The sequence below is a fragment of the Hyperolius riggenbachi genome, chromosome 2 (assembly GCF_040937935.1).
Source record: "Hyperolius riggenbachi isolate aHypRig1 chromosome 2, aHypRig1.pri, whole genome shotgun sequence".
Lineage (NCBI taxonomy): Eukaryota > Metazoa > Chordata > Amphibia > Anura > Hyperoliidae > Hyperolius > Hyperolius riggenbachi.
The window spans coordinates 535,376,512-535,402,588 of NC_090647.1; the positions used below are offsets into that span (position 1 = coordinate 535,376,512).

Sequence of the window (26,077 nt, forward strand, 5' to 3'; positions counted from 1 at the left end):
TGATCGCAATCGCTCTGAACCACTGAAGTGTACAGTGATTTTACTGCGCTAATTGCGGTAAATTCACCGGCACAAAATGGTAGTGCTAAGCGCTACTGTTTTGCGCTTTTAAAGGGACACTGAGGAGTGCCCGAATTTAAAAGAATACACTTACCTGGTGCTTCTTCCAGCTCACTATAGGCGGCGAGGTCCCCCAGCGTCCTCCTGGCTCCTCTCCTTCAGCCTCTGCCGGCCCCCGTTACCAGCGTCACCCGACGTCACTCGGGCCAGGTGTCGGGCCGGCTCTTCCTGGTTAATGACGCAATGCCGGCATAACAGGTCTGCGCATGCGCGGAACCTGAGGCAGCGGGGTGGAAGGATTAGGTGGAGGGAGAATGTGTGCAGAGGCATACATTACCTAGTCCTGGCCGGCGATCGCTCCTTCACTTCTTCTGTTAGTTTGCTGTAGTCCTGCTTCCAGCCAATCACCCAGTGGCTTCAGAATCCACATAGTGATTGGCTGGATGCAGGACAACAGCAAACTAACAGAAGTGAAGGAGCGATGAGGATCGCCGGCCGGGACAAGGTAATGTATGCTTACGCACACATCCTCCCTCCACCCCCGCTGTCTAACTCCAGTGTCCCGCTGTCTCTCCCCCCGACCCCAGCTGCCTCACTAACCCCCCTGCATTTCTTAATGGCGCACCATTCCGCCATACATGTGTCATAAAACGCAATTTACCGTTTTAATGTATTTACATTAAAATGGTAAATAGCGGTTTATGATATATTTATCAGCGGAACGATGCTCCATTTTTCACAATAAGCCATTTTTAACTGTACGCTAAATGGGCCCTAAAGGTGGCCATACATCAGGCGACTTATAATCGAAATTGGATGAAAATTGTTGCCGCCAAGTGCATGCCCGACCAACAAAGCTACCAATTTCGGGACAGAAAGTGGTCGATCTGTCTACCGCGCATGCTGCAAGATGTCAGGCCGAAGTTGCTTGGTCAGGTGCGCGGCGGTATGGCGGCGGTTTCCGGAACGAGCAACAAGACAACGAAACCCCCACCGCTGTTCCCGAATGTATAATTGTGCCACGTGTGCATTTATACGTTACCTGTCCTGTTGCAGCCTCCGCACGATGTCCAGTAACCTCCGGGCGGCTATTCGTACACGCTACTGGTGCCTAGCGTCTAACGTTATGCGCCGACGTCAGACGCTAGGCGCCAGTAGCATGTACGGAGGCTGCCCAGAGGTTACGGGACACCGTGCGGAGGCTGCAACAGGACAGGTAACGTATAAATGCACACGCGGGGGGAGTGCAAACAAACACTGCAATTTGAAGCTGGTGTGCTAACCTGAACCTACATTTCACAAGTACCAGGTGCTTGGGCTTAGCACTCACAGGTTATGCACCCACACCTTGGGTAAAGTGTGCCACCTCTACACTACATCTGTTTCCCTTGCTAGACCTCAGATCAGCAGTGATCCAGCCGCAGACATTGGAGCGGTTCCCGAAGCAGCGCATATCCAGGAAGTACTCTCCTGTCTCTTCATTGCGGCCATGCGGGTCACTGCTGATCTGAGGTCTAGTGAGGAGGACTCGATAAGGTAAATGAGCCAGAGAGGGGAGGGGGGTGGGAACAGCCTTGCTACCAACGCTGGGGGCACCTATACTTAGCTTCCTATACTGGGGACACCTATACTTGGCTACCTATATTGGGGGCACCTATACCTGGCTACCTACCTCCCTACCTATACTGAGGGTGTTTTTTTGTTTTGTTTGCACCACGGCTATAAGTGCGATGCAAATTGTCGGGTGCTCTCCAACCTCTCCTTCACAACATCCTTCAATGGCTCCTCATCCACTCCCACGCCCCTCTCAGTTGGTGTTCCCCAGGGCTCCATCCTAGTACCTGTATTGTTCTCACAATACGACCCCCTCCCCCCCACGATTGGGAAAATCATCTCCTCCATGGGCTTCAACTACCACCTGTATGCCGACAACAACCAGATATACTTTCACAACCTGAATCTCTCCTCCACCACCATGGACAACATCTCCACTTGCCTCACATCCATTTCCTCCTGGATGGCCACCAGGTTTCTGAAGCTTAATTTGGACAAGATTGAGCTTCTGATATTGCCGCCCGTACAGCTGCCTCCTCCCTCCCAGATATGCATATCATGATCGACAACACTATCATTTGCCCCACCTCCCAAGCCAGCCACCCAAGTGTCAGCCTGGACTCTGCACTCTCCTTTGCACCCCACATCCAAAGTATTGTCGATCCTGCAACTTACACCTCTGCAACATCTCCAGAATCCGCTCCTACCTGTCCTGACGCCACCAAACTCCTCATCCATGCCCTTGTCATCTCCCGCCTAGACTATAGCAATTCCCTTTATCTGGCCTCACCTCTAACTGTATTGCCCCCCCTTCAATCGTTAAAAAAAGAAGCCAGACTGATGAACTCCTCCCATTGCTCCGCCTCTACAACTCCCCTCTGTAAAGCCCTCCTCTGCCTCCCCATCTGCTTCAGGATTAACTTTATGTGCTTGGCCTACTACAAATCTGTGCACAGGACCTGCCTGAACTACATCTCCGATCTTGTCCATAGGCACACACTGACCCGCCCCCTCCAATCCTCCAACGACCTGCTCATACTGAGCATATCTCACTCACATGCACGATTGCTGGACTTCACTACGGCTGCCTCCACTCTCTGGAACTCGCTCCCACCTTTAATACCTTCAAACGAGCCCTCAAGACTCACCTTTTCATGCTCGGGTTCCCGCCTACATCAGCATCATAATATCTTCTGCTGGGCACCCTCTCAACAGACTCACCTATTATCTCTACCCCCACCCTTTAGATTGTAAGCCTCTGGCATGCCCCCCCCCCCCCCCTCCCCAGTGTTTCCAGCTTGATTATGCAATCTTACTGTCTGACACCCCTCTTGTGGACGAGAACAGTCTCTATTTTGACCAAAGACACTGAACGACTGTAATCAAATCATTTGCATGACCTTTTTTTTGTTGTGAGCTGCTTGTATGTCCCACCTTGTATTTTAGCCCATTTATCTATTGTGCAGCGCTGCGTAATACTTTGGTGCTTTATAAATACAATAAAAAAAATAATAATAATAATGGCTGCTGCTGATTGGTGTTCAGCCCTGTCAGTCACGGCTACAGCTAAGTGACTGGTGCCGATGGTCTTGCAGGCGGGACCTTAGGCCAATCACTGAACTCACTTAGTAATTAAGTGAGTTCAGTGAGTGGCCCTTCAGAGTCAGATCTTGTGATTTCCTGAGACCTGCTGAGACTCACTGGAATCTTATTTTTCAAAACCATCACTACAAACAAGGTTGTATGGCTTGGCATACTACACTCATTTTAAATTTTTAGCATGACACGTGCTTTAAAGTGGGATTACTCAAAATTACAATTTTGCCCTATTGCATTAAATGGAGTAAAATAAATATTAAACACTTTAAAGGTGGCCATACACTGGTCGATTTGCCATCAGATCGACCAACAGATAGATCCCTCTCTGATCGAATCTGATCAGAGAGGGATCGTATGGCTGCCTTACTGCAAACGGATTGTGAATCGATTTAAGCATGAAATCGATTCACCATCTGTGAAGCTGCTGCTGCCGCCCCCCCCCCCCCCCCCCTCATACAATTCCTGATCCGGACAGCGTGTGTCCCCAGATCCGCTGTCTTCTTCTCTGCGCCCGGCTCTAGCTTCACTTCCTGTCCCAGAAAGTTCAAACAGTAGAGGGCACTCTACTGTTTAAACTTCCTGTCGGGACAGGAAGAAGTGAAGCCTGCCGGAACCCAGCAGAGAAGGAGCAGCTGTGACAGCGGGGATACGCGCCGGCGGAACAGGTAACATATTGCCGCTAGCGTCGGTCGTCGGACACTCAAATGCCGCTATCGACGCACTCCCGACCCGCTGTCGATCGAGCGAAATCTTCCGCACAGAAGGATCGACGGGAACGAATGATTTCGGACGGAAATCGATCGTTCGGTCAGCATTTGTGCAACGATTTCACAGCAGATTCGACCACAGTGATCGGATCTGCTGTATATCGGCGGGAAAATTGTTAAGTGTATGGGCCCCTTAAGACTACTCTGATGTTATTTCAATGCATTTTTATGCCTGGTACACACCATGCAATTTCCATTCAGATCGATGGGTCAAATTGATAATTTCTGTTGTGTCCGATCTGCTCCAAATCAAGTAAGGGATCAATTTTGTGCTGTAATGATTTTAAAATCGATCCCGTTCTTGATCGGGAGCAGATCAGGCATGCCAGAAATGATAGATTTGAACCATCAATCTGACAGGAAATTACATTGTGTGCACCAGACGTTACACCTTGCATAAACTAACTGATACCATTGCTGGTTGCAGGGCAAATTATCACATTAACTCCTAATTAAGTAATTAATGAGCAAATAAAAGAGTCCTCTGTCTCTCCCCCCCCCCCCCCCAATACAGCAGACACTTTTCTACATTGTTTACACAGTTTTTTACACTTCCCAAAAATTTGATAATGCTTGTTTGCGAAGGCGAGCTTTTCAATTAGCAGCTAAATGAGGTAATAAGCCTGAGTGTAAACCTTTCCAGTACCTTGAACAATAGTTATATGATTTTAGCTGTCAATTTTAATTTGGATTTTCAGTCAAAACTATTTTATTGGATACTCCATATAAAGTGCAACGCGTTTCGCAGGGTACAAACCCGCTTCATCAGGCAATAACTGATAGGAGTAACAGCATCTGCCAGTATCATCAACGCTGAGCGCCTCTGTGACAGAGGCGCTCAGTGTTGATGATACTGGCAGATGCTGTTTTCTCCTATCTGTTATTGCCTGATGAAGCGGGTTTGTACCCCGCGAAACGCGTTGCACTTTATTTGGAGTATCCAATAAAATTGTATTGACTGAAAATCCAAAGTCGTGTGTTCTGCTTGGAGGGGGTGAGTCCACCACTGCCTCCTCTATTACCAAGATGGGTTTTTAAGTTCTTTTAATGTTTTTTATCCTGTTGGCGCCTCTATTATCCTATTATCTACATCAAGTTGTTATTAAGTGGTTAAAGCAAACCTGAAGCAAAAATAAGCTTATGAGGTAATGAATTATATGTGTAGTACAGCCAAGAAATAGAACATTAGTAGCAAATACAAGAGTCTCATGTTGTTTTCCAATACAGGAAGAGTTAAGAAAATTCAGTTGTTATCTATGCAAAATAGCTTCTCTGAGGTCTTGACCCAACTTAGTTCGAAGACAGTCATGTTTTCTGAAGCACTAATACATCAAAGAAACAGTGAGAGACAGTTTGAAATAAGGTTTTACTGCAAGAACGTTCAAAGGGTCATTAGCTCTGCTCTGTTTTATAGTTTAAAATACAGAGTGTGGTTTGTAAATTGCAACTATAACAGAATGATGCAATGCTTTAAATAAGCTATATAACTGAAATTAAAAATATGAGACTCCTTTCTCTGCTACTAATGCTCTTTCATCACCCGTACTACACATACAATTCATTATATCATACTTTTTTTTTCGCTCCAGGTTTGCTGTAAAGGAGTCATCAGGCAAAATGAAAAACAAAAAGCTTTACTCACCTGGGGCTTTCTCCAACCCCTTGCAGCCGACTGTCCCACGCTGATCGCTCCGCTCTCCGCCGCCGTCCCGGGCTCCCCGCACGCTGTTCAGGCCGACCTCGAGGTCGTCCATACTGCGGCTGCGTGAAGCGCCGCTGTCAATCATGGCCACATGGTCTGCGCCTGTGCAGTGCGCCACGGGCAACGTGGCCATGATTGACAGCGGTGCTTCATGCAGGCGCAGTAAGGACGACCTCGGGGTCCACCTCTGCACCGTGCAGGGAGCCCGGGACGGCGGCGGAGAGCGGAGCGGTCAGCGTGGGACAGTCGGCTGCAAGGGGCTGGAGAAACCCCCAGGTGAGTAAAGCTTTTTTTTTTTTTTTTTTTTTTTTTTTCATTTTGCCTGATGATTCCTTTAAACACACTTCCCCGGCGGCAGAAAGAATTCGGGCCCTGCAGTCACATAAAGTTTTACTACTCGTCTTTCTGGCATTATGTGTCATATATTTTGTTTACTTTTGTGTTGTTCATTTTTTTTTTTTTTTTTGCATTCTTGTTTCTTGTGACCTTACGACAGGGAGAGCACTCCATCCCACGGAGGAACTCCAACTGCAGAGAGAAGGTAGGGGATGATGCCGCCCACCACTTCCGAATCCCCCACCTATCCCGTAAAGACAAAGCGTGCTTTCTTTTCAAAGACAAAAAAAGCAACAATGTGACTTAAACCCGCTGTGTAACCTTATGTACCGCTGCGCGTGCCAAGAACGCAACTGCTGATTATTCGCTGAGTGTGAGAAGGCCTGAGCCAAAAGTATTATTTCATTAGTGACGCTGGCGTGAAACCGCTGCCTGATTACACAGAATCATTCCAGTGGCGCCCACAGCTTCAGAAAGAGTCCCAGTGTGTTGTATAACAATGCTATAGAGAACAGAATAACATTATACACACTAATAAGGTCCATCCAAAAAGTACAAATAGTCCATCCAAAGAGTACAAATAGTACAAATGTTAGATAGAAATGTATATGCCGTATGTGTAAATAGTGTAAAGTAAACCTAAATACAAATATAAAAAGAAAATAAGCATGCAGAAATATACAGTACTAGTAGAAACAATAATTAAAGTTCTGATTTTAAAAAGGTACCTTAAAAGACAACGGCAGTGAGAGGTATATGGGGGCTGCCATACTTATTTCCTTTTAAGCAATACCAGTTGCCTGGCAGTCCTGCTGGTCTATTCGGCTGCAGTAGTATTTGAATAACACCTGAAACAAGTATGCATCTAATCTGTCAGATCTGACAATAATGTCACAAACACCTGTTCTGCTTGCATGCTTGTTCAGGGGCTATGGATAAAAGTATTAGAGGAAGAGGATCAGTAGAACAGCCAGTCAACTGGTATTGGTTAAAAGGAAATAAATATGGCAGCCTTCATATCCCTCTCGTCACAGTTGTCCTTTAAAGTTCATCAGAAGCGATTAAAAAGATACTTACCTCTGATCCTCGTAAAGACTACCTAGAGACGTATTGTGATGAAATGGGACCCTAGGCAAGTAACAATGTTGGGCCCATCCTTGATGTCCACCCAGCTTTGTTGTTAGATTTGGTGGGGGCTAGCATCAATCAGGCTCCTACACTCTCTCCAGGCCCTAGGGACGTGCCTAAGTTGCCTTGAGAATGAACCGGCTCTAAGCCTACCATTCCAGTGCAGGGTCCCTTTTCATCTTCTGGCCTTAGAGATGGATTAAGATGTAATGGGGCCCGAGGCAAGGCAGTAGACGTGGGGCCTCTTTGTGGTCCTTTTGGTTACCTGAAGTGGATAGAGGTCAATGAAGGTGGCAGGTTGGATCCTTGACACCCACTGGGCCCCAAGCACCTGCCTAGGTTGCCTGGTGGATGATCCTGTTCTACCTGGCCTTCCTCCCAGCTGTGGACAAGCACATCCGAACTAGGCATGCAGGGCCGGCGCTACCATAGAGGCAAAGGGGGCAATTGCCCCAGGGCCCCAGAGCTTGTAGGGGCCCCCAGTGGCTACAAGAGGAAAAAATTTTTTTCAAATCGACCTTATAGTTTTTGAGAAAATCGATTTTAAAGTTTCAAAGGAAAAAAAATACACATTTAAAAACCTGCCGACTTTAATGGTTAATGGCAAATCCACCTTAAATGCTAGAAACCCTAAATTTGCAGGATATGTTAAGGAGATCATTGGGAGTAAGAGGAAAAAACAATTTTTCAAAAAGACCTTATAGTTTTTGAGAAAATCGATTTTAAAGTTTCGAAGGAAAAAAGTATACTTTTAAATGCGGTAAATGTCACTTTTAGTAGCAAACCTAACGGTAGTGTAATTTTACATGCATCAAAAGAAAGAGCAATAAATTTCCTGACAGGGTTTCCTGGGGGTCCATACGCAGCCGCAGCGCTTTGGCCAGGAATCGCTATACAGCCGCAATATGGCTGCATGAAGATCCCTGGCATTTTTTCCTATTTTCCCAATTTTTTTTTTATGTTTAGAGTGTGGGAATTTTAAAAAAAATTATGTGGGGTCCCCCTCCTGAAACTTTTTAACCACTTGTCCCCCATGCAGGCTGGGATAGCCAGAATGTGGAGCTCCGACCGATTGGGGCTTCACACCCTGACTATGCCAGCTGTAAAAAAGGTCCCTTAATGCCGATTTTTGTTCCGGGGTATCTGTTGGGGGGGCCCCCCAGGTTTATTTTGCCCTGGGGCCCCATTGTTGCTTAAACTGGCCCTGTAGGCATGTGCGAGTGAGGTCCGTGTATGCCCAGTAGAAAGAAGGCACTCACAGCTTTTCTCCTCCATGCTCAAGTGCTTCATTCTACTGGGCATGTGCGGACCTCACTCACACATGCCTAGTCCGGATGCGCTTGTCCATGGCTATGGAAAGCCAGAACTAACTTTTTTTTTGTTTGCTTCAGGTGACTACTTCCAGTGAAAAAAAAACAGAGCCTATAATGTCTTAATGCTGTCAGGTTCGGTGGGTCTCAGGGTTAATAACTCACCCATTGGCAGGTAATTCATTAGATGGGTGAAGTTCTGCCTCGCCATTGGCAAGACATTGACAACCATTTTTTTCGGAGTCTTCGAAAGCTCTATCCCCCCCTCCCCCCACACCCCACCTGCAGTCTTGTGGCTTGTCCCAACTCAGCAGCCACCAATTAGACGAGCTGGGGGAAGGCTGTGGCAATGCCGGTGGGGGTGGCCAGAGCTGCGGAAGACTTTACTAGGCTTTGTCTAGGAGGGGCCGGAGCTTCTGAAATAAACAAATTATTGGCGAGTGGGTGGCTTATTAAGCCTGAGACCCACCGATTCTGGCAGCATAAAGTCAGAGCCTTACATGATAGGTTCTGTCTTTTTCACTGAGGTACTTGTTAAGGGGCTTCCCGAACCAATTCTCGAAGCCCACCAACATTACTTGTTTTGCAGAACACCACAGATATTTACAGGTGGGCTTATTAGTGTCTCAAGTGAGACTGCCTATGGACTTCCACAAACCATGCACTGTTAAGGGTATCGGAGGGCAGGGTTGGGAAGTCCTGCTTTAATTGTCATGTGGCACAATGGGATAAACATGTGTACATGCCAGGGACGGATCTAGTGGGGGGCAAGCGGGTATCTTGCCCCAGGCGCAGTTTGTTGAATTCTTAAAAAGGCGGCAAAATGAATGGCAGTTTAGGCGCCAAAACCTGACCTTGCCCCAGGCGCAACTTGGTCTTGATCCGTCCCTGGTACATGCCCATGTTCACTTCCTATTTTTTTTTTTTTTTTGCTTTGGAAGGGATAATAAACCTATCTGTGCCGTAGAGCTGCAGTGGCAGCTTTCCTAAAAACGAATCAGAGGTCATAAAACATCTGAAAGGATTTCTGGTAGCAGGATGGTGACAGGATGTTCACGAGTCATCATTTATCTGTGTGGAAGCTGAATGAAGCTCATGTAATGTCACACTGACTTGGTTTGTAGTTTACACTTCAAAACTAAATTAGAAACTCTGAAAGTGAAAACAAGAATCGGGGACTCTAGGAAGGTCCTCTTTAGAATTAGTTCTACTGATCATTTTTCTCATATTTTTTTTTTTACTTCAGGCTAAGTTTAAAATTACAATGTTTTGAATGCATTGTTCCTGATGCAATAAACTTTTTTTTAAGAGTTACCTTGCTTTGTCTTTTTCCTTTCATTCATTAAATCATTTTTCAACACTCAGAAATGTGCCAAAATAGGCTGAGAAAAGTATTATTAGAGTATAGTTGATCAGAAGTAACTTATTTTAAAGGTGACCTGAAGTGAGAGGGATATGGGGGCTGACATAGTTATTTCCTTTTAAACAATACCAGTTGCTTGGCTGTCCTGCTGATCCTCTGCCACTAGTACTGTTAGCCATAGACCCCGAACAAGCATGCAGATCAGGTGCTCTGACTAAAGTTTGGCTGGATTAGCTGCGTGCTTGTTTCAGTTGTGTAATTCAGACACTACTGCAGCCAATAGATCAGCAGGGCTGCCAGGCAACTATTATTGTTTAAAAGGAAATAAATATGGCAGCCTCCATATCACTCTCACCTCGGGTTGTTTTTAAATTCCTGAAAACTAGCTGCTTACTTTGGGTCAATTAATTAAATAAGATCCATTAAAAGTAGAGTAGGAAAGGGGGCTACAGGGGCTGTCACTGCAATGGGGCCCTCACTAGACTCCAGAGGGCTTGCCATGGGCCCTGCATCAGCCACAGTGTCCGACTGTCCGCTCTTCACTGGTCATTAACTTTCCTCATGTTTTTATGTATTTTATACATTGCTGTTGTTACCATTGTGCTTTGTAAAATGGCAACATATTCCAAAGGGCTTAATGTGAGAATTGCAGGATACACAACAAGTGACTCAATGTGCCACTTACTTGTATTACTTCTATAGTATATGTACAGTATATTCTAGCATTAAATGTACTGTAGTCAGTGCCGGATTTCTGGATTTCACAAAGGCCCGGGCCTTGGAACGGCTGCAGCCTAAAGGCGGCACCTGGACATGAAGGAGGCGTTGCTACATATGAAAGAAGAGGCCGAAAATTGGGAGCAACACATGAAAAAGGGAAGCTGATGCTCAAGGGAGCTGTTCTTGAAACAAAAGGGCTGCTGTACATGGATGATATACATGGAAGAGGGGGCTGCACATGGAATGGGAGGGGATGCTGTACATGGATGTTACACATGGAAGAGGGAGGTGCACATGAAATGGGAGAGGGGTTGCTGTACATGGATGTTACACATGGAAGAGGGGGCTGCACATGGAATGGGAGGGGGATGCTGTACATGGATGTTACACATGGAAGAGGGGGCTGCACATGGAATAGGAGAGGGGTTGCTGTACATGGATGATATATATTGAAGAGGGGGCTAGTAATGGGAGGAAGTTGCTGTACATGGATGTTACACATGAAAGAGAGGGCTGCACATGGAATGGGAGAGGGGTTACTGTATATGGATGATACACATGGAAGAGGGGGCTGCACATGGATTGGGAGGGGAAGCTGTACATGGGTGATACGCATGGAAGAGGAGGCTGCACATGGAATGGGAGAGGGGCTGCTGTACATGGATGTTACACATGGAAGAGGGGGCTGCTGTACATGGATGTTACACATGGAAGAGGGGGCAGCACATGGAATTGGAGGGGCTGCAGTACGTGGATGATACACATGGAAGAGGGGGCTGCACATGGAATGGGAGGGGCTGCTGTACATGGATGTTACACATGGAAGAGGGGGCTGCACATGGAATGGGAGGGGCGCTGCAGCACAAGAAAGCGCAGCCAGAACGTACTTGGCCTTGGGGCACAAAATGCATAAATCCGGCCTTCACTGTAGTCTAACTCTGAGAGGCTGATCTCAGTCTGCTGTAATAACATGCTGTATATACCACCGAGGCCTTCTATATAGATCTGTATCTATGCAGGGTGCACAGACACTGTAAGGACTTTCATTCAGATGGGCGATGTGCTGCCTCTTGTAGAAAGCGTTCACCCTTCTGCCTTCTCTATACCAGCTATAATATACCAATGACAGCTTCCATTCATATCTATAGAGAGTCACAGAGCTGCAAGTCATTTAGATACCTTGGTGGTTAGCAGGACCAATCAGGGGCGGATCTCCCATGAAGCCATCTGAATCACATCTAGGGGGTGGCATTTGGATAAACATTTTGGGCCACTTGGCACCTGCCTCCTCTCCGCTCTCCCGCCCGCCGTCCTGGCACACACACAACCCTGCTCATCCCCGAACTTATTCGATCAGTGGCACCTGCCGCCCTTCCATATGACATCATAGAGCATGCTACGGTCAAACCCCCATCACCGGCGTGTGATCACCATAGCCAGTCAGAGGGAAAGCTTTTGCAGGCGACCAATCAGGCGGGGGTGCTGGCACCAGACCGGCCAATCACAGCTGCCCGCTGCTCCTTTTGCTAACTGGTGCCGATGGTCTCACAGGCGGTACCACGGCACCCTCACTGGGCCAATCACTGCGCTCAATCAGTAGATATGAGGTATCCAAAATGTTGCTTACTAAACTAATGTACAGGATGTGGAAACGTACGGCGCCTATAATAAAAGTGCTCAGTTAGGTCTACGCACCTGTTGGCAGGTACACACAGCAATACAACATGGTTTTTATTGTTCAAGACTGCTAGAGGTGGTACTGCCTTTAGATTAGAGGCAGAGATTAGTGAGAATTAAAACATCAAGCAGTTGAAATCTGATGCAGGTCATGGAAAAGAGCTTAAAGAGACTCTGAAGTCTCGTAAAAATCATGATTTTATTTAAAAAATGTGTTTATTGCCCTACCTAAACCGCCGCATCCCCGCTGCTGTAATCTAACAAAATCCCCCCTAACTCTCCGGGGGGCAATCCGGGCTGCGCTTCAGTGAGAGGCAGGGCTATGAGCCGCAGCTCTGCCTCTCAGCGCGTCTGTTAGCCCAGATCGCCGCCTCTCCCCGCCCCTCTCAGTCTTCCTTCACTGAGAGGGGCGGGGGAGAGGCGGAGATACGCGGCTGATAGATGCGTAAGGAGGCAGAGCCGGGGGACTTGCCGCACATAGTTAGCTAGCCTAGTGCTAGCTAACTAATACAAAACATTTTTTATTACAAAAAATCCCTCCTGTGGACGCAACCACTGCATCTGCGTACCGCCAGGGAGGTTAAAGAGGAAGTGTCGCGAAAATCTTAAAATTTAAAACACATACAAATAAGAAGTACATTTCTCCCAGAATAAAATGAGCCATACATGACTTTTCTCCTATGTTGCTGTCACTTACAGTAAGTAGTAGAAATTTGACATTACCGACAGGTTTTGGGCTAGTCCATCTCTACATAGGGGATTCTCAGCATGGCCTTTATACTTTATAAAGACACTCCCTGAAAAAGATTTATACAAAGATGCTGGCCAGCCTCTATGCTCACTGCACACTGTTTTGGCAGTTGGACGGAGCAACTGCCATTCACTACGTGCTTTTAAATATAAAGAAAACCCTGAGAACCCCCCTATGAGAAGATGAGCTAGTCCAGAATCTGTCGGTAATGTCAGATTTCTACTACTTACTGTAAGTGACAGCAACATAGGAGAAAAGTAATTTATGGCTCATTGTACTCTGGGAGAAATGTACTACTTATTTGTATGTGTTTTAAATTTTAAGATTTTCGCGACAGTTCCTCTTTTGCATTGCTGAGATTACTGACCAATCACATAAAAGCACAGATCGCTTGTTGCTGAGCAGATTTCTCATCACAGACTTCTGGCTGAGATTAGTCACTTGCGGACACATGGAGCTTCCTGCTTTCTGTATTTGCTTGTAGGTAAAGGACTACAGTCTAGCAGTTAAAGTCTCCCGGGGGCCATAGGCAATTCATTTTTTCTGTGCGTTTTCTCCTTGGTGATATTTTTACCCAAGGGCCCATAGGCAATTAATGATTTCACCTGCGTTATCTCCTAGAAGATCATTTTCATCTTCTCTTTAAGCAAAATTTTCAGCATTTTACAATTGAAAAAGTACCCAAACGTTGGTGAAAAAGTGCTATCAGATTTATTCTTAGTATTTTATTGCTTGCTGGCGGCTTAAAAAACATTTTATGACAAGGTGTGAAAATATCACTAGGAGAAAAGGTGAATTACATATGTGGCCTTGTCATAAAATGACTTTTAAACCACCAGCAAGCAAGGAAATGCTCAAAATAATTTTAATAGTACATTTTCACCAACTTTTTGTTACTTTTTCAGTTGTAAAATGCTTAAAAGATATAAACACAGCTATTCCAAATGTGCCTGACTTTGTACATACAGAGAGGCGAACATCTCTGACAGCACAGAAAGAACGGCTATCATTCATAAAGCATTCCTGCATGCGGAAATGCTGATACCAGCCGACTTTACCGAACACATAGCAAGATCTCCATTCATAAAGGCTCTTTCCGCATGAAAAGCTGACATTACCGAGCAGAGCGATAAATTACCGCCTTGTGCGGTGATTATCGTAACAAATGTAACAAAATGTTAATTCATAAAGATTTACGCAAGCGGTATGAGGACGGGAAATACCGCTTCCTCTGATGTGGCCATAACAATGTTAAGTTAATGGAGACACAGACCTCCCATGCAGCTGCAGTAGAGCGGAACACGGAGAAATGTATCAACTCGGCTGCTTCCTGTGTTTCCGCAAGCCTACCGCCTGCCTACCGCCAGCCTAGTTCGGGAAATCTCCGCACTGCTACAGCACCTGCCAACATTTTTATGAATGAGCAGCCAGAAGTCTAAAATACCGACAGCTGTGTTTTCCCGCATGGATTTATTTTACCGACCACACTTTTATAAATGATAGCCATTGTAGAGTAACAACAGTGTGGGCTCGTTCATACTTGTGGCGTTTTGTGATTTTTTTTTAAGCGCTGACGATTTTCAAAATCGCCCTGAAATCGCTTGTGCAATGATTCTCTATGAGAGAGTTCACATCTGAGTGGTTCGTTTCCGATCCGATCCGCTCAGCAAAGCGCTGCCTGTACCAGTTTTGACGTGATTCCGCCTCAATGGAAGGTATAGGAAAAACGCAAAATGCTCACAAAATTGGTTTGTGCAGCGATTGCGTTCATGTTTTTAAGAATAAATACATTGTATTTATTATTTTCCGGGTCAAACAGTTCACTTCCTGACTTGCGTCAGGGAGTGAATTAAAAAAACGCTCGGGAAAAACGCTTAGAAAAGCGCATTTCACAAAAACTCAGCGCCCACCCAAGTGCCAGGAATCGTAAATAAAACTCTTTTCAAAAATACCGAAACCCTAACGTGAACGCAACGCAATGGGCACGAGGCCTTAGAGGCAGCTAATTGCTCATCTGAATAAGTCCTAGTCTGACCATATGATAGCTGATTTCATTATGCCACACTGCTATAGTGAAACGTGTGTACAGACAAAATGTATTACTGGTATGATGTCATATTTCAGGTGATTCTGTAACTATAAAAAAGAAACAATGTAATAACTGACTCATGATATGCTGCCTTCTATCTGTATATACTGTATTATATCAGTGGTGATGTATGTCGTATCTACCACACATATAATCATAAGACTGTTTATTTTCCCTGCTGTTGTAATGGAAAATGAGGGGGTTGATTTGTACTCGTGGGCAGTGGAGAAGCTACAGATCTGTGGGCCCTGGTGCAAATTTTGACATTTATTTTTATGAGTTTTTTCCCTCTGCCTATTCTGTGAATGTTGTCTCTGATGCCAGTCTGCCTGTATAGTGTGTGTTGCCAATTCATTGTTGCAGACTACAGTTATGTTGTAACATAATTAGACAACATGTCCCTCAAATTAAGAAATGTGTTAGCATACCCCCTAAATAACATAATTAGGCAGCATGTTCCTCAAACAATATAGTTTTCCAGCATGTCCCCCAAACAATGTAAATTGACATATTAACCCGAGCTAACGTGAATTGTCAGCATAACCCCCACTACCATAAATAGTAAAATAGGTGGCATCAGGCATGTCATTCCAAATTTGATTTTTATTTTACGCTCATCTGCTGCCCTCCCACTCAGGATTTACCATAAGGCACTGTAGGCACGTGCCTACAGGCGCCTGATGATGGATGGGCAGGTCACTCCCCTTCCATAGCACTTCCCTCCTTCCCTATGCTGAGTCCTGAGCAGTTTAGTCACCCAGCTCTCGGCATTCCACTGCCAAGCTCTCCCTTCAGTCGGGGCACAACTAGCTGGCTACCTAATATTAAAGAGAGTCTGAATCGAGAATAGATCTCGCTTCAGACCTCATAGCTAGCAGGGGCATGCGTGCCCCTGCTAAAACGCCGCTATAGCGCGGCTTAACGGGGGTCCCTGTCCCCCCAAACCCCCTCCGTGCAGCGGGGGAGCGCTTCCTGGTTGGGGCAGGGCTAACCGCCGCAGCCCTGCCCCATGCGCGTATGTCAGACGCGTATCTCCGCCTCTCCCCCGCCCCTCTCAGTCTTCCTTCACTGAGAGGGGCGGGGGAGAGGCGGCGATGCGCGTCTGATAGACGTGCTGGGAGGCAGGGCTGCAGCCGTTAGCCCTGCCTCCAGGAAGAAGATTACCAGCGACCATTTTCCGACCAACTTTTGCGGGGGGTGGGTTGGGGGTGAAGGGACCCCCGTTAAGCCGCGGGATAGCGGCGTTTTAGCAGGGGCACACGTGCCCCTGCTATATATAAGACCTGAAGCGAGATTTAGTCTCGCTTCAGTGTCTCTTTAAGAGACACCTGTGACTGGTAAGAGAGAAGTGACAGATGGGTCAGCCAGCAAACTCATGGTGTGGGTTCGGCACGGGTTTCTGGAGGGCGAAGTTTAGGGTACCAGGATATCTGTGCCTATAGGCTCCTGTGATGTAAATCCGGGCCTGCTCCCACTCCCATTTGTGCCTGCTCCATGCTACGATCCCTAGTTTCCCAAAGGCCAAGAGTACAATATAGTTAGCTGCAGACGCTCCATCTAGCCACTGGGTGTCAGTGTAGCACTGTGCAGTATAGGATTGCTGGATCACTGTACTTTCTACATCACTTTAGCTTCTTCCTGTCCCCTCTAACTACACATGGATGATAAAGTGCTTTCTTCTATCGTAAAAGTCCATCTCTTTGGTTGGTGAGTTATCTTATGATGTGTGACCCAAGTTAGTGCTACAAAACCCTATTACCTAATAAAATGCAATACTTATTATTTAGACTAATTTCACACATGGTGCAGTGCAGGACAATCGCACCTCAGCCAGGGGCGTAACAATAGACCCTGCAAAGGATGCAGCCGCAGGGGGGCCCAGAAGCCACAGGAGGGCCTGTCCTGAGAGACTGACAACTAAGGGCAAGGAGAGAAAAACAAACATTCTGCTCACTGCACAATTGTTCTAATGACTGCATCTGCACTGATAAGGAATCATACAAAGTTTTGTAGACAAAGATTTTTAGACAGTCCCTATTCAGTGTGCAGGGGGAGGGGGCCCCATCCAAAGTTTTGCAGGGAGGCCCAGTGATTTCTAGTTACGCCCCTGCACCTCACCATTTCCTCTTGCATATTACCCTACGGAAGACAGTGGTGACAGAGCAATATACGTAGGTCTGCCCCTTGCTCATTGACGTGCCCCCTGTTGGACAGGAAGTACACCGCTGAATTTTTTGTCGATCGCCACGTGTGCTGAACCGCCAAATGGATTTTTGCGGTGCCATAGACCCCAATGCAAATGTGTGTGGAGCATCCCGCTCTGCAATACACTACATAGGCCTCTATTCATAAAGCATTCCCGTATGCGGTAATGCTCAAAACAGCTGATTTTCCCGACCATTTAGCAAGTGTCCATTCATGCTGTTTCCGCATGAAAATCTACAATTCCTGAGCAGTGCGGGAAATTACCGCCTTGTGCGGAGATTATCACAGCACATGTCACTGAAGGTTAATTCATAAAGATTAGAGCAGGCGAATGTGAGCGGAGAAACCCGGCTGTTTAGATAATGTAATAAGCATGCGAATAACAGCAAAGCTAATGGAGAGACAGACCTCCCAGGCAGCAGCAGTGAGAGCAGAGCAGACAAGGAATTCCAGAATACCAAGGCTGTGGTTTTTAACTGCTTGGGTACCTGTTTTCCGATAAATTTCACATCAGAAAGCCTGCATGTGTAACATTTCTGGAACTTCTTTTAAGCTGCAGCAATTAAATAGATTGTTTAGAAAGACTATTAGGCCTGGAACCCACTGAAATCAGCAAACGCGAAACGCAACCGCTAGCGTTTTGTCTGAGCGGTTTGCAAGCGCATTCATGCGCGTTTTCGGTCGCGTTTTGCAACATTGTATTTTTTTGCTCAGCGGTTGCGTAGCGTTTTGCGTTTCGCGTTTTTATCCTGATTGGGCCTGTGAATTATTTTTCATTTTGTTACAGTGTGCTGAACCGCAAAACGCTAGCAAAACCGCTCAGTTTAGGTTTTGCTGAGCGTTTCCGCTAGCGTTTCAATACTTAACATTGAAGCGCTAACGCTCCCAAAATGCTGCAGGTCCTGCGTTTGCGTTTCTGGGAAACGCAAACGCTCCTGTGGAAGTTGCCCCATCCATTAACATTAGCCCAGCGTTTTGGCAAAGCGCTAGCGTATCGCAGCGCTGCCAAAAGCGCTCCTGTGGGTTCCAGCCCTTAGACAGATTCAGCGCAGATTCAGGGCAAGGAGAGGCAATTAAAAAAAAATGCACATGTAAAGGGATGCTGGGGATGCCTCCTTTATACCAATTATGTCTCTGCACAGAGAAAATGTAACAACTCAGCCAGTACCGCCAGTTTAGTGCAGGAATTCCCCGACCTATTATCGCAAGTGTAAACTTTTTTATGAATTAGCACACAAAAGTCTAAAATACCGATGCAATATTTTCCCTCCAAGATTTTTTTACCCGCAAATGTTTTATGAATAGAGCCCATAGTCTGTGTCACCTCTGCTTCGTCGGAAGCACCGCATCGCACTGTGGGTAATGTGGCTAGTCTCATAGAGCCTAATGGACACTGCAATAGGGGAGTGGCGGAGTAGAGTGCCACGCCGCCATAGTGTGAAAGGGAGGGACTACACATACAATCTGCACTGCAATAAGCTCTCTATATAGGAAAGATTTATGAAAAAAAAATCAATGCAAAGAGAATTGGAGAAAAACGAATGGCTCAAATGTACCAGTTCTTCAGAGAGACCAATCAGAATCACTTTGCGCTCCTTTTCTTAGCAAAGGTCTCGATAAATCTGCCCTGCTGTCTCGTATTGCAGTTCTTAGGCTCCTTTTCCCCGGACAGCTGAATTGCGCACTTGTTGGGCAATGTCATGAAGCAAAATGGCAGCTTTTCTAACATCTTGCGCGTCACTAAATGACACATGGTGGTGTTCTGTGACTCCACAGGGGGCTCATTTTTCCAGCGCCCGCGTCCCGCGTCGAGTGCAACCAAGCGCCCAGCCAGTGCATAGGAGGAGCCTACAGACCGTGAATGTCTCACCTTCAGCCTCCCGTGAGAAGGGGGCCTTGGGCGGGAAGCCCACTTACAATTGCAAAATCACTCTCAAAGCGCAACTTCAAAACAAGCAATTCCCGAACGATTTCGAGGAAAGCGATTTTGGACCATCAATTTCCTCTACTGAATCTCTCAGCAAATGCTGCGGGTTCCGCATGTGCAGTTTTGGCAAACCGCAGTCACACTGTGGGCTTAGCTGCACTGACTTTAATTAGCCTAGCACTTTTGGAATTGCCGGCAATCGTCAGTGATTTCAAAACACAGCTAAATGCGCGCAAGTGGCCCATAGCCCTGACATGTAAAAGAAATGCTGATTATACTAAACAAAACTAGTCTCTGGCTGAAGGAGGGAGCTACAGGTGCACAATTAAATGCTCCACAGCTAAAACAACCAAAACTGTTAAAGTACACAAAGTCCTAAAAGAACAATGGAGGAAGTAGCAGGATGGAGGGCGGAACTAATTGTACTGTACATAAGGTTTTATGGCAGTTATATATCTGTGTGTAGTACGTGCAGAACTGTGTCAGCCAGTCCAGGAAGTGCACTGAGCTGTTCCGTGACTTCCAGAGGTACAAGGTCCTCCTACTGATAATGCCAGACAATTATTCTAGTGTCAATGCTGAAAGAAAATCAGATATGAAGAAAAAAAAAACAATATGCTTATTCACTGAAGTGGAACTACCATCAGATAAAGAAAGCAGAGCTGAATGGATTGGAAAATCGTAAGAACAGTTGTGCTCATAAGTTTACATACCTTGGCAGAATTTATGACTTCTTAAAGGGAACCTAAGACGGGGATAAAAACACAAAATATACATACCTGCGGCTTCCTCCAGCCCCCTCCGGCCTGATCGCTCCTCTGACTCCCCCTTCGTCCGCAATGGGTCCCAGAAAGTCCTCCAGTCCGGGGCCAAGTGCTTATGCTGCTACGTTCACTTTGCTGGGAACGTTCTGCGCTAGTGCAGGTGCAGAACGCTCCCAGCAACGGGAGCATGATGGGGGAGCATGCCTGGCTGGACAGCGCCTGTGCTGACTGGCCCGACTGAAGGATTTTTTTTAGGTCAGTTGCAGGCGACGAGGGAGTGATCAGGCCGGAAGGGGCTGGAGGAAGCCCCAGATACATTATATACTCGGGTATAAGCCTAATTTTTCAAAAAATGCTGAAAATTAACCACCTCGGCCCATATGCGAGTCAGTGGAGTAGAACGGATGGTGGAGCAGGATTTGTTTCTGGCAGAGGAGCGCAAGGATCGTGCATTGGTGATCTGCTCCCTGCTGTGTCCCTGCCCCCCATCCCCTGCAACATAGTTGCAAAGTGCGCTGCTCAAGACTATCTGTGTCCCCTGGCTTGTGGAGCGGAGCGGGCAAACAGTGTGTCAGTGGTGCAATGATCAGCGATTCTTCCTATGTGGCAATAGCTGTGTCTCATATCTATGACGCCATCTAGTGGCGTATTGAGACACAGCTGTATCATCCTTGGGGCACCTCTGGCTATGGGGAGGGAGGCTGACTTGTACTGTGGGCACATCTGGCTACTGTGGAGGGGGATTATACGTGAGTCAATCACTTTTCCTGGTTTCTGAGGGAAGAGTGGGTACCTCGGCTTATACGTGGGTCGGCTTATATGCCAGTATATACACTATGTATACATTTTTCAAGTGTTCCCATCTCAGGTACACTTTAACCATTTTTTTTAGAGAATATGAATGATAACACTAAAAACTTTTCCTTCACTCAGGGTTAGTAGTTGGCTGAAGCCATTTATTGTCAAACAACTGTGTTCACTCTTTTTAAATCATACTCACTACACAAACTACCCAAATGACCCTGATCACACCCTAATGAATTGGCCTGATAACATGCATGTAGAAATGTAATTTATTGGTTGCTATGGGCAACAACACACCTTCGGTTCGGTACCAGCCACTTCGCTTATAGCTGCACCCAGCGATACGACATTCCCACAGCCGGCAGATATCTTATCTCAAAAGTAGACCCCAAACGTCTCAAGCTTTAACCATTTAATGACACACTAACGTATTAGAATGTCATGCTTTACCCTATTAACAGCAACATGATGTTTTAATACATCGCGCGTTCCCGCCGCCGCTACCGCCGTGTGCGCGCCGCTACCGCCGCCGTTTCCATCGGGATCCCGTGCTGAGTGATTGGGGAAGAGGACCGAACGGTCCTCTACCCAATCGCAGTGCCTGGAGTGAATGGACGTGAATGGACTTGAGGGTCACACTGTAGTCACTTCCTGTCTGAGTCAGGACTGAGTCAGCCACTTGCATACCTGATCTTTAACTCTTTCATGTAGAGAAAGAAAAAAAAGGAACACAGCATAGTTATTAGTGTGCTAGGCACTGTACATACCCATGTCTATCTCATCATGTCACATGTCACTTCGGGTATCCTTTAACATATGTTGCAATTTTGGTGTAAATAGCATGTATGGGAGCTTTGCTATTTACTGCTAAATTCGGCACGAAATTACGAATGTCTACATGAAATCAGTTGAATTTTCAAATCGTAATTTCGTATAAGCGTAATTGCGAAAATTTACGTGAAATTTAGCAAAATCGTAATTTGTTGATTACGATCATTACCACTTTACACACAGTGACATCTTGTGGTTGTTTTACTGTACTGCAGTTCAGGTAATAATCCTGCTGACCCTCCAACAGGAGGAAGGAAAGGTTAGTGATTGGGGCCCCCTTACAGCTCTGGCCCCTCTAGTCACGCCCCTGAGAGGTAGATCCCCGCCCCCGTGTATACAGATTCAGCTTCATTGCACTCTAGACCCCCAGCTCCCCAATCCTTTCCTCTGTGTTCAGTGTGATGCAGCTAAGCCTCTGCGCTGGCTTCTAATGAATCATTACCTGCTGTGTTCCTTCCACCTTCCCAGGAAAGGGCTTTACTAAACTAGTGTTTAATCACATGATTATAGTCTCATGTTAGCATTATTTACAAGTAGCCATTGTAGTGAATGACTAGCAGGGACGTAACAAGAGACCCTGCAAGGGATGCAGCCACAGGGTGGCCCATCCTGAGAAACTGACAACTAAGGGCAAGGAGAGAAAAAACTTTCTGCTCTCTGCACAATTGTTCTAAAGACTGCATCTGCTCAGCCACTGATAAGAAATCATAGTTTTGCAGACAAAGATTTGCAGGTTTGTTTTGGCGGGAGGAAGCTCCATCCAAAGTTTCGCAGGTGGGCCCAGTGATTACTAGTTACGCCCCTGATGACTAGTTATCTGGACGGATACGTAGAATGTTGTTTGAGGCTACTTTCACACTATGTTAATTGCGCTATGATGCAATGGACAATTTAATCCCTTCACAACGCAATACAATTTTGTTTCAATGGGGTCTTGGACACTAGCACATTTGCGGTGCAGTGATTTCTGACCACATAGTGCAGGGCAGTAACTTCAATAGGCCAGGCCCCCGGTAAGATTCAGCAGGCAGCCCCCACGCCCCACTGCCAGAGCAGGATCATTCACAGGGTCATTCACAAGGCAAGCTAGGCAGGTGCCTGGGGCCCAGTCAGTGTCAAGGGGCCCATCTGGCATCTCCTTTGACCCGTCTTCCACCTCCCTTGCAAGGGTAGATACATTATATCATATAGGTTTCAAGTATGATCAGACTCAGACATTCAAAAAAACAAACGATGAAACATTGAAGCATCAAACTATCAAACAAGCAGGGGCATAGCTAGAAACCATTGGGCAACATAGCAACATTTTGGTTAGGGCTCCACCGCAAAAATGTTTTTATAAGGCACCTTTTTTCGCATGCGCAGCCCAACTGCATGCGCAGAAGAGCCAGAACGGGCCAGTTACAGGGACCGATATCAGCTGAACGGAGCCACCCGTGAAGACAACGAGGGACGCATCGGTGCTCATGGGGCTGGAAGAAACCCCGGGAAAGTATAAAGTCTTTTAATTTCTCCATCTCACGTATCCTTTAAGGGCTGACATACATATTGCTTCTGACATAACTGAATGGGAACAGTGTGTTATTGCTTTGTCTTGTGTTTGTTTTACATGCAGCAGTCTAATTTGCCATGTTTAATTTGCCTTTGTAGAATGAGACAGCAATGCAAATACGTATTGAAAATCAAACATAGAAAAAAAAACATACTGCACACAAAGTAAATGCATGCAGACCCGGATTTACCTCACAGGAGCCTATAGGCATAGATGTCCTGGCACCGTAAACTTTACCCTCCATGACCCTACAAACCCCCTCCGAACCGCGATACAGGTGTGCTGACTGTCCCAGCTGTCAATTCTCCCTTACTTCCCTTGCTCGTCATAGGTAGCTACAGGTGTCCCTTAGCATTAGGGAACCAAATTTACCATCAAAATTAAAGTGAACTTCCAGACTAAAAATATACTTAGCAGCACAGAAAAGGCTTGGTGTTTCTTTAACAGTTTCACAGCATCAGAACTTTGTTTTTCTTACCCAAGCCTCATTTTTAGCTGCATTTTTAGCTAAGCTCCACCCCATCAAAGAAAACTGCCCGGGCATTTTTCCTCTGCTTCTGTGCAAAGCATGATGGGATTTCTGATGTTGTTGTTCTCGTTGCCTAGCAACTGGGAGGGGTGATCAGGACACAGGACAGTTGGAACTGTGTCTCATGCTCCCTGTCACCTCCTTTCAACCAAAAATCACATACATTTGCCTGTTCTTTTAAAACAGGGTGGGTAAGAGATTATATTACCTATCTATTTTAATTAACATAACTAATGTAACTTAATGACAGTATGTTTGTTTAGTAGGCTGAAGTTCCTCTTTAGAGAGGAACTTCAGCCTAAACAAACATACTGTCATTAAGTTACATTAGTTATGTTAATTAAAATAGATAGGTAATATAATGTCTTACCCACCCTGTTTTAAAAGAACAGGCAAATGCTTGATTTCATGAGGGCAGCCATCTTTTTGGTTGAAAGGAGTTGACAGGGAGCATGAGACACAGTTCCAACTGTCCTGTGTGCTGATCACCCCTCCCAGTTGCTAGGCAACGTGAATAACAACATAGGTAATCCCATCATGCTTTGCACAGCATCAGGGAAAAAAAGCCCGGGCAGTTTTCTTTGATGGGTGGAGCTTAGCTAAAAATGCAGCTAAAAATGATGCTTCGGTAAGAAAAACAAAGTTCTGATGCTGTGAACCTGTTAAAGAGACACCAAGCCTTTTCAGTTCTGCTGAGTAGATTTTTAGTCCGGAGGTTCATTTTAAGTAGTTAGTAGATCTGGTCAGTGTAATGCCGAGAGCATGGCGAGTAACCTCTCATTTACACTCTGCTCGGGACTCTGCATAGGGAAGGAGGGAGGGAGGCACTGTGGGAGGGAAGTGAACCGCCTCTCCCTCATCAGGTGCCTGGAGGCACTTGCCTACAGTGCCATATGGTATATCCAGCCTTGAATGCAGAACAAAAGCAATTATTACTTCCATGGAAGTTTTTGTTTGCTACCCATAATGCCTGCTCACACTTCAACCTGATGAAGGGCAGCTGTTACATTTTAAACATTTCTCAATACATGGTGGAAGTAAATAGACAGAATATAGCACGATTCATCTCCCGATTGTGCAGTCATATGTACTCTCCTCTAGGCCAGCATGACCCAGTGTGTGCCTTGGGCATTATACTGTCTGCTCCCATCACTGTTCATCTATGGATCTGTATCGTAACATGCCTAAATAATATTGATTTTTTTTCCCTTTAATGTATGCCTTCACAGCCTTTCTAATACAATGCGTTGTGGTTTTATAATAGTGCAGCCTCGCTAGTCTCTTTGTTTGTATTCCTCTGAAAATTATGCTCCTGCTTTATATTTAAAGAGGTAATTTGAGCAAATGTAAAAATCTGTGTGAGTATACTCACCTCGGTTCTTACTGTCTGCATGCAAGCATGTCCTTTAGGGCCCTTTTCCAGCTCGCTGTTGCCTGGCAACTGCCTGCTACTGCCTGTTAACTGTTCACTGCTGCCTGGTAACTGCTCACAGCTGCTTGGCAACTGCTCACAGCTGCTTGGTAACTGCTCACTGCTGCCTGGTAACTGCTTGTTGAGCACACAGTTCAGCCGCCTGTGGAAAAAGGCCCTTAGGCCCCGTTTACACTTAATCAATTGTTACGCATTTTTTTTTTCTTCTCCATAGCAGTGCATTGTGAAAAAGATTTCAGTTCAGGGGTGTAACAATAGACCCTGCAAGGAATGCAGCTGCAAGAGGGCCCTAAAGCTGCAGGGGGCCCCGTTCTGAGCGACTGACAACTAAGGGCAAGGAGATAAAAAACGTGTTGCTCTCTGCACAATTGCTCTAATGACCGCATCTGCTCAGCCTGCTCAGCCACTGATAACGAATCATACACAGTTTTGTAGACAAAGATTTGTAGGCAGTCCCTGCTCAGTATGCAGGGGGAGGGGCCCCATTCAACGTTTTGCAGGGGGGCCCAGTGATTTCTAGTTACGCCGAATTATAGTGTTTTAAAATGTAACTTCTGCTCCGTCTTCTGACGGCGCCGAAGTTCCTCAGTGTGCGCCGCTATAGCTGTAATTCCTGTTATGGCCTATGGTGGCGCCGGCTGCACCCAAATCTCCTACGCTGGGAGCAGTGAGCAGTTACCAGGCAGCAGCCAGCAGTTGTGAGAGTTTGACAGTCTTTTCACTGCCTATCAACTGCTCGTGGAAAAGAGGCCTTACTGCTCTGCACCAAGTGAGAATACTCACCTCCGTTCTCACTGTCTCTATGCAATTACGTTACTTTCTGCTCTGACCAAAGTGAGCATACTCACTTCTGTAATCACAGTATACTCACCTCCATACTCACAGTAGACTCACCTCTGTACTCACAGTATACTCCTGTTTGTACTGAGCATATACTCACCTTTGTACTCACCGTAGACTTACCTCCATACTCACAA

The 26,077-nt window shown here is 46.1% G+C and overlaps 1 protein-coding gene across 2 annotated transcripts in view; it reads left to right on the forward strand.

Annotated features, from left to right (window-relative positions):
- LNP1 (leukemia NUP98 fusion partner 1) overlaps positions 1 to 26,077 on the forward strand; it is a 94,922-nt gene that overhangs the window by 27,215 nt on the left and 41,630 nt on the right. For both annotated transcript variants that reach the window (XM_068270698.1, XM_068270699.1), the window contains exon 3: positions 6,179 to 6,223. In XM_068270698.1, coding sequence (XP_068126799.1) covers positions 6,179 to 6,223 — 45 coding nt within the window. The remainder of the gene's footprint in view (positions 1 to 6,178; positions 6,224 to 26,077) is intronic.